A 9,506-nucleotide genomic window follows, 5' to 3' on the forward strand; every position below is an offset into this window, starting at 1 on the left:
TGGACTAAACTGAATGATTTTAAGACTGTGGCAATGTAATAATATGTGAGATATATTTCTATAGTAATATTCTGTCATTCTAATTATAATGGGCTAGTAATACATGGTGTAAATTGTTCCACTTATTCCCGCAGGCTATACGCAGAACAACTTGGAGATACTGTCTCTGCCTATCTCTTTCCTGGTTCTGCGGGCTGGTTATATTGCAGTTTCCCAGAATTACCAAGATAACCAAAGTTTCATGGATAATCTACAAATGAAGGTATGGCGATATGCCTACTTCGGCTTACTACTTTGTTTTTATTGGCTAGTCTCTAGTTTGACAATGCCTGCACTTGTGTCATGGGTTAAGCATTTAAAGTGAGTAGTAACTTAACAGATTGATGTTGCTTTATTAATTATTACACATCTTATACTTGAATTAATTTGGATGACTTGCTTGATGCCTGTATCTATACCACACCGGCCTCGTTTTTGTAACATCTGGGTGGCTGAAACCACTTTGGTTAAAATTTCCCAGAGAAGAAAATCATGAACAAATTTTGTGGGTGTTAATTTCAATAATAACACTGCATTATCCTATCTGATACTTATATACAAGACGTTTAATGGTACAGAGTATACTTTGTAGTACGTCAGGGATTTCAAATATACATGTTTTTTTCATCTATGTTTAGCGCTATTAATACTTGTGAGCAGTTGAGTGTGAAAAAACTGGTTATACAGTAGATAGCCTATAGAAGACTATGTAGTAATGTGCTGATTGAGGTCAGACTACTTTACAGAATTCGTGACACAGGCCTCTATCTACCATGTCACATCATCCAGTGTGGTCAGGGTTATTGTGTTACATCTTTGTCATGTAAAAATAGGTGCAACTTGTTAAACTCAAACATTTGCTACCTCGATCTATGGAGTACAATATACAGATGTCCCCTCAGACCTAATTATATTTGCCTACTTTTAAAAACTAGTTTGAAGGTGATTATAGTTGGTGGTAGAATTTAGCACGGCTCCCCATCAATGGTGTGTCATGCTCCACCCAAAGGGTGGGTCTAGGTCCATATGTTGTGTATATGTGCTTAAATGTTTGCTGCAAGATATTTCTAGATAACATTATCTATAGATTTGGGGAAATTTAGCAAGTATATTTAATATTGCTGCCTGCAATATTGTATTTATTTGGTTGCAACTATATGCTGTGATATTTATTTTCTTCTAACTCTGCATAATATATTGTGGCAGGGACAGCCTATTTCCACAGACGGGTAATATGGAAGATCCAGTCCAGGTTTTAGAGCACTAGCAGGAAAATTAGATCCAGTTCAGGTTTTCTACATGGATGTGATCAAGGTTAGGTTGATTAGCGGCACCTGTGGCTTCCTGGTATGTGTGTCCAGGGCAGGAGGTCATGGCTCCTATTGCTGAAAAGGGGCTAGGTGATAGGCTGGTAATGTAATATTACGTTAATGTAATATTAAGTTAGGTGCTTTGGAATGTATCTGCGGTGCTGAAATCTGTGGAAAACACTCTGAAGCTGTTACCTTGCTTGTCGAGCTGTTAACCTGGTATGCGTTTTTCCTGCTACAAAATAATGGTCCTAGACGTAATCTATATCCAATGTATATGTGATTCCTTGTCACAATGTGATAATATGGTGCCTATGCAATTTAACCATACTTTACTACTTTTGAAAAAGCATTTTACGGAGATTGTATAAGTGGCACCTAGAAGTGTCGACATGCACCGCTACATCTGAGAGGAGGCGTGTTATAAAATGACTTGAATATAAATGTAGATGAGCCCCAAAGCAGTTAGTAAGATCTTCCGTACTTGGTGAAGAAAGACCGGTCAGGGATAGTTCATGTATTGTGTTTTAGAAGTGGTTCCATATATAAGGTCTCAAGAAACCTTATTTAAAATACATGTATCCATGGGGATCATTGGGGCAGATGTATTAAGTCTTAAAAATAAATCAATGCAAGGGTAATAGGAGCTGATTGGCTGGATGTTTAGTTCTGTTTAAGACTTAATGCAGCTACCCCACATTGCTCTATAGTCAATACAGGCACATTGCATTTGTGATTCCATTTGTATGTATATATCTGATTTCTTTTTTCCACCCAGAAATGTAGCCTCTGATGTGGGTAAGGTGCAATGAAGGGAGATGGCTAGGCTCTTTAGGGAGACAGGGAGACTACTACTATTTCACGGGGTCTCCGGCAGAATGCAGTAGGGTAGGCAACTATGGACCTAATGCCATAAACCTAAAAACAGCTTTTTATTAATGTACTGTATGTCAATTGAGCATGCTTGGTTCATAGTATAGGCACTATACCTCTCGCATGGTTCTATGTCTATGTAGAATTATATTTAATTTATACTTTTTTTTCATGTCCTTTTAATAGGTGTTTCAGGCTATTAATGTGTCCTTTCCAATCACAAACATCTCCTTTTCACAAATTCGGTAAGAAGAGTGAACTTTTGAGAAATACTGTATTGGATGTTTAGTTATATTCTAGAAGTCATAAAATTAGTTGAAAACAGAAATAATTTGTAAATACAAAGATTTATTAGTCACCCCTTAAGCTAGAACTCAGGGGCCAAATGTAATAGGGTGTGGGAATCCGAAAGTTAGAGATTTTGTAAGATTGCTGCCTTAACAAAAAAAAAAAAAAAGGAATCCATGTTAAAATGGACTGAGTCCATTTTAACATGGAATTCAATGGGAAAAAGGGGTCCTTTTCATACCCCTACTATCCAAGTGGGCATAGAGTTGGATATAAACCTGTGGCGAGCGTAGCGAGCCACCGAGCCCCGCGAGGGGACACAGAATACCGTCCCCTCGCGGGGCTCGCCACGCTTCGGGCTCGGCAGCTCGCTATACTCGCCACAGGTTTATATCCACCTCCATGCCCACTTGGATAGTAGGGGTATGAAAAGGACCCCTTTTTCCCATTGAATTCCATGTTAAAATGGACTCAGTCCATTTTAACATTGATTCCTATGGAAAAATGGTCGCATGCGATGCGATGCGATATCGCATCTGATTGTATGCCTTAACTTAAGGCATACAATCAAAAAATCGGGCGCCCAGATACTACATAAGTACCACATACCGTATATGCTCGAGTATAAGCTGACTTTTTTCAGCACATTTTTTATGCTGAAGAAGCACCTCCTTGGCTTATACTCGGGTGTATACGGTAGTTTGTTCATAATGTGCTATTTTGTTTGAAATCAGTGCTGCCGTGCCAGGGCTAGAGCCTGCAAGTGTACTTATGCCGGGGTTAGAGCTGCGCGACTGATAAATGCTGACTGACTGTGCGTACACAGTGCCACATCAGTCAGCCGTGCAGCCCCAGCACCGCTAATGGAAGCTCACCTACACCGCCGATATCTGCATAAGAAGCGGCTTTGCCTCCCTCTCTAGTACCACACTAGTACAGGTGCTCTGGGGGCCCGGCCACCCTGCAATGCCGACAGGGCCACCCTGAGGAGAGGACAGCCGAGACTTGTGGAGAAACAGGGCGGCAGCCACCAGCACTATGAAGCTGCGGGATCTGGAGCGAGCAACCAGGTCAGGGCTGAAGCTGATCCCTGTGAGTACTAGTGTCCCTGCTGGGGCCTATCTCCTTCCCTCCTCTGCTTCAGGACTTCCTCCCCTTCCCTCTTAGAGGTCATAGTTGACTATGTACCACAGACTCCTGCCTGTGGAACCCCAATGATCTGGTGATGGGGACACTTCAGTGTCATAGTTTTTTCTTATGCCACTAGAATGAGCCCTGAGCTACCATTCTATCTCCCTGTGGCCAGTGTACTAGTAACTGCCCTGTGCATTTCCCATCCTAGGCTTATACTCGGGTCAATAAGTTTTCCCAGTTTTTTTAGGTAAAAAAAGGTACCTCGGGTTATATTCGGGTCGACTTATACTCGAGTATATATGGTAATTTGCAGAAATGCATACATATTATTGCACCGCTCTTATATCACACCTAGATTAGGTTTGGTGATGGCCCCTGATACTGATTTTAATTGTTTAAATATAAAGAGTCTGCATCAGATTTGATGCATTGCATGTGGAGGTGTACAGAAGTTCAAAAGTTTGGGAGATTTTTGTTTTCAAAGTTATTTGAATGATGTCCTTAAAATATAACAACCAAGTGGGCCTTGTGGGGATATTCATGATACATTGTTGACTTCCGCTTTAAACAGAGGCAATACATGACTGTTAACCAAACAGCTGCAAAAACCCATCTGATCACAAAGAGTTTCTTCAGATACTTTGTCTATTACCACTATCAATGCCTCAAGTGTAATATTTGTTTCATATGGACTGGCTGTTAACATCCATTAATAATAAGAGTAGAGAAATGTATGATTACATGGGTACCATATATACAAACTTTTGATTTCTGTTTTTGTTTTGTTTTTCTTCTGGCTTTGTGTATCTCACAATGCAGAATTTGTTGTGCTAACCATATTCTTCTATGGAGCTGTTTTGTTTTACATGTATTTTATTAATCTAGATATTGTTTTATGTATTTAAATATTTTTTTTTATATTTGTGCATTTCTAAAATTTGTTTTAAAATAATGCAGCAAAATGTATACATACAATAAATAGTAAGATGGCACCCTACATAATAGTCTCAAAATGTTTTATATCGCAATGAACAACAATACAGAAGTTCATAGGTTAGTTTTTGTTTTCTTAAAGTATTTTTTTTCATAAAACTTCATACAATGCATTTCCTTTTGCAAAATTTGCCCATAGATGAATATAAATTAATGCAGAGAAGAACCCAATGCATTTCATACATGAGACTTCATCAGGGGTAATTCTACAAAATCACAAGCAGTATCAGCATACATAAAACAAAACTTAGGCCTTCTATGAAAATATACACTGCTCAAAAATACAAAGGGAACACTAACATAACACATCCTACATCTGAATGAAATATTATTAAATACGTTGTTCTTTACATAGTTGAATGTGCAGACAACAAAATCACACACAAATTATCAATGGAAATCAAATTCATTAACCCATGGAGGTCTGGATTTGGAGTCACCCTCAAAATTAAAGTGGAAAAACACACTACAGGCTGATCCAACTTTGATGTAATGTCCTTAAAACAAGTCAGTTTCATGTGTAGCCTCCACGTGCCTGTATGACCTCCATACAATGCCTGGGCATGCTCCTGATGAGGTGGCGTATTGTCTCCTGAGGAATCTCCTTCCAGACCTGGACTAAAGCATCCGCCAACTCCTGGACAGTCTGTGGTGCAATGTGGCATTAGTGGACAGAGCGAGACATGATGTCCCAGATGTGCTCAATTGGATTAAGGTCTGGAAAATGTGTGGGCCAGTCCATAGTATCAATGCCTTCATCTTGCAGGAACTGCTGACACACTCCAGCCACGTGAGGTTTAGCATTGTCTTGAATTAAGACGATACCCGGGCCAACCGCATCAGCATATGTCTCACAAGGGGTCTGAGGATCTCATCTCGGTACCTAATGGCAGTCAGGCTACCTCTGGTGAGCACATGGAGGGCTGTGCAGCCCCCCAAAGAAATGCAAATTCACACCATAACTGACCCACCGCCAAACGGTCATGCTGGAGGATGTTGCAGGCAGCAGAACGTTCTCCTTGGCATCTCCAGACTCTGTCATGTGTTCAGTGTGAACCTGCTTTCATCTGTGAAGAATTTGCCAATCCTGGTGTTCTCTGGCAAATGCAAAACGTCCTGCACGGTGTTCAGCTGTAAGCACAACCCTCACCTGGATGTTGGGCCCTCATACCACCCTCATGGAGTCTGTTTCTGACCGTTTGAGTAGACAAATGCACATTTGTGGCCTGATGGAGGTCATTTTGCAGGGCTCTGGCAGTGCTCCTCCTGTTCCTCCTTGCACAAAGGGAGAGGTAGCGATCCTGCTGCTGGGTTGTTGCCCTCCCACGGCCTCCTCCGTGTCTTCTGATGTACTGGCCTGTCTCCTGGTAGTGCCTCCACAGTGCTCTGGACACTATGCTGACAGACACCGCAAACCTTCTTGCCACAGCTCGCATTGATGTGCCATCCTGGATGAGTTGCACTACCTGAGCCACTTGTGTGGGTTGTAGACTTTGTCTCCTGCTACTACTGCACTGGCAGCTTTCAAAAGTGACCAAAACATCAGCCAGAAAGCATAGGTGCTGAGAAGTGGTCTGTGGTAACCACCTGCAGAACAACTCCTTTATTGGGGGGTCTTGCTAATTGCCTATATTTTCCACCTGTTGTATATTCCATTTGCACAACAGCATGCAAAATTGATTGTCAATAAGTGTTGCTTCCTAAATGGACAGTTTGATTTCACACAAGTGTGATTTGACTTGGAATTACATTGTGTTGTTTAAGTGTTCCCTTAATTTTTTTGAGCGGTGTACTTACATTTTACTATGAATGTAATACATTTTTTATTAGATTTATATAAAATTCAAATGTAATAAACAAGGAGATATAAGCAATGGAAAAAGATGAGTAGAAACTACAATCAATCGAGGAGGAAGAAGAGGATGACTAATCATTAATATTAAAATAAGTTAAGTGTTACTTAGTGAAATTTACATACCAGAAACAGATGCATGATAGGTAGTACAGAATGGGGAAGCTGTTTCTTAAATGGCAATTTACAAGTCTCAATACATGTATGAATGTATGTATGTATGTATGTGTCTCTCTGCCATCTCATCTTGGATGTCTTCTCGCCAACTCAAACTTAATATTTCCAAAACGGAATTACTTATATTCCCACCAGCCAAGAACAGTTACCATCCTGATATCTCCATCACTTTTGACAACTCGACAATCTACCCTACCCCACAAGCTCGTTGCCTAGGGGTCATCCTCGACTCTAAACTGTCCTTTTTTCCCCACATTCAATTTTCCCCACATTCAATCTGTCTCCAAATCATGTTACATGCATCTAAAAAACATATCCAAAATACGACCCTATCTCACACAAGACACTACTAAATTTCTTATCCATGCACTCATTATATCCCGCATTGATTATTGCAATAGTCTCCTAACTGGTCTTCCCAAGAACAGACTCTCCCCACTGCAATCCATTTTAAATGCTGCTGCTAGGCTGATCTTCCTTGTAAGATGCTCATCGTCTGCTGTTCCGCTCTGCCAGTCCCTCCATTGGTTGCCTGTATCTTATTCAATATAAAACACTTCTACTCGCATATAAAGCTATTAACCATACTGCACCAGCATATATCTCTTTACTTATCACAAAATATCTACCCTCTCGCTCGCTCCGCTCTTCACGAGATCTCCGTCTCTCTTCTGCACGGATCACTAGCTCCCATTCACTATTACAGGACTTTCATCGTGCTGCTCCCATCCTATGGAATGCCCTTCCACGCACAATAAGACTCTCCACTAGCCTTCAAACTTTCAAGCGTTCTCTGAAAACTCACCTCTTCAGGCAAGCCTATCATGTTTAAGTACCACAAGCATAACCCTTTTATAGCTTCGCTTCTGGACTTGTAACTTGGTGGGACTGCTATGTTCTTACTGGTGCCTGTCCTTGTGTTTCCCTCCTATGTCCCTATAGATTGTAAGCTTGCAGCAGGGTCCTCCAGTGGCAAACGCAGGATTTTCAGAAGGGGGTTTCCCGAGGAACGGAGCAAAGCACGGAGATGGACACTTAGGTGACCCAGTATATGCCGGGTCAATTAAAGTATTATAGATAGACCAAATGTATATAAATAATAATATACACACACACACACACATATATACATATATATATATATATATATATATATATATGTATATGTATATGTATATATATATGTATATGTATATCAGTGTAGACCCCTTGGCATAGCAATGTATTGGGGCCCCTACTGATCCTCCAGCGGTAGGGGTGGGGGAAGCTTTGATGCCCCGCGGGTGGTAGGGGGTATTATATCAACCGCTTAGCATGTAGGGCCTGGATCAGTAATTTCCACTAATTACCCTTTTACTGCACAGATGGTGGGAGATGGGGTGGGAGAAGGGGGCATTGGGCTGAAGGAAGGGGCTCTGATACATAGCTTCCAGGGTGGTAGAGGATGTTTAGTATGCAGAGGAGGGGTGTATAGTGGAGTGGGCTTATTATACATAATTTTTTGGTGGGAGGACAGCTTGCTTGACTGCAGATATCTCCAGTTTACAGAAATAGATTTCTTAGATTTGGTACTAGGGACTAGGGGATCAGAGTTCAGGAGCAATCTGCTAGTGAGAAATGAGAATATAAAACTACATACCAGGTGCGTGGAGCTGGAGCAGTAACCAGCTGCTGGAAGGCTGATATCTCTGGTTCTGGGCACAGTAGAGACAAGCTACTAGTGTCCTTCAAAGGGGGAGAGTCCCAGCTTTTGGAATATACCCTCAGAAAAACTTTAAGTCAGAAAGAACCTGAAATATCTGACTAGGAAGAGCAATTAACAGGCTTGGATGGGGACCACTGCTTTGAAGTCAGATATCTCCGGTTCCCAAGTGCCGATTTTTAAAATTCTTGTACCCATGGAAAGAGGAGACCCTCAGCTTTCAGCCTAGGGCCCTAGACTCCTGGGGGGTTTCTGGGTACTCAGAACCCCCCCTGCGTGCGCTACTGTCCTACTACCTCTAAGTCTGTCTGTTACCCAGTTTGTTTTATCACTGTTTACTATTGTAAAGCGCAACGGAATCTGCTGTGCTATATAAGAAACTGTAAATAAATAAAAAATAAATGTATGTATGTATGTATATCTGGTAGAGACTATCACAATATTCTTCAAGGGTACTATGGTGGTGGTATTAATATATAAATGTATTGAAACGTATAGTACTATAAGGACACATACCTTTTTAATTAGTATTGTTGGAACACTAACGTAATCTCACTAGTTGGTAAATAATTCAATAGACCATATGGGTTGGAAATGGGTAACTGAAATAAGGAAAACGGGGATAAGTTAATGGGCTTAATGAGAAAGGTATTGAGCTGTAACTGGAATATATAAGCATACCTTAAGTCCATATTGGCTGCACTAATGCATAGTCCAAATGTACAGTAGAAAAAGGAAGGTCATGGGATCATAGAGGCAGGCACTAATCAAGGCAAAAACAGGGTCAAATAACCAGTAGGAGCATGTTCAAGACTGATTTGGATGAGAACTTCAGATGACACTAAGCAGACCCTCCTGGGCCAAGCTGTCAAGCTTAAAACATGAAAAGGATAACGTTTAAGTAATTCTAATTGCACAACCAAACCAAAGCTACGCCAGGTTATTCAGCTGGATCCATGATTAAGTGCCTTCGCATTAAAAGAAGACCAAAACCAGAAGTACTGACTCGCGATAGTGTAAATTGTCGCAGACAGACCCGGAGTAGCTGCAGACCTGGATAAAATAGTAAGATATAGATAGCCACTCCCACTGCATTATGGCAAAATAACAATACCAGTTACCCTGATACTACATTCTT

The 9,506-nt window shown here is 41.0% G+C and overlaps 1 protein-coding gene across 1 annotated transcript in view; it reads left to right on the forward strand.

The window, feature by feature from the left end:
• Positions 1-9,506, forward strand: part of LOC146073015 (uncharacterized) — a 47,889-nt gene that overhangs the window by 21,812 nt on the left and 16,571 nt on the right. The window contains exons 5-6 of the mRNA XM_083180189.1: positions 135-262; positions 2,409-2,467. Coding sequence (XP_083036315.1) covers positions 135-262; positions 2,409-2,467 — 187 coding nt within the window. The remainder of the gene's footprint in view (positions 1-134; positions 263-2,408; positions 2,468-9,506) is intronic.

The sequence above is a fragment of the Crinia signifera genome, chromosome 4, assembly GCF_055691185.1.
Source record: "Crinia signifera chromosome 4, ASM5569118v1, whole genome shotgun sequence".
In the NCBI taxonomy this organism is placed as follows: domain Eukaryota; kingdom Metazoa; phylum Chordata; class Amphibia; order Anura; family Myobatrachidae; genus Crinia; species Crinia signifera.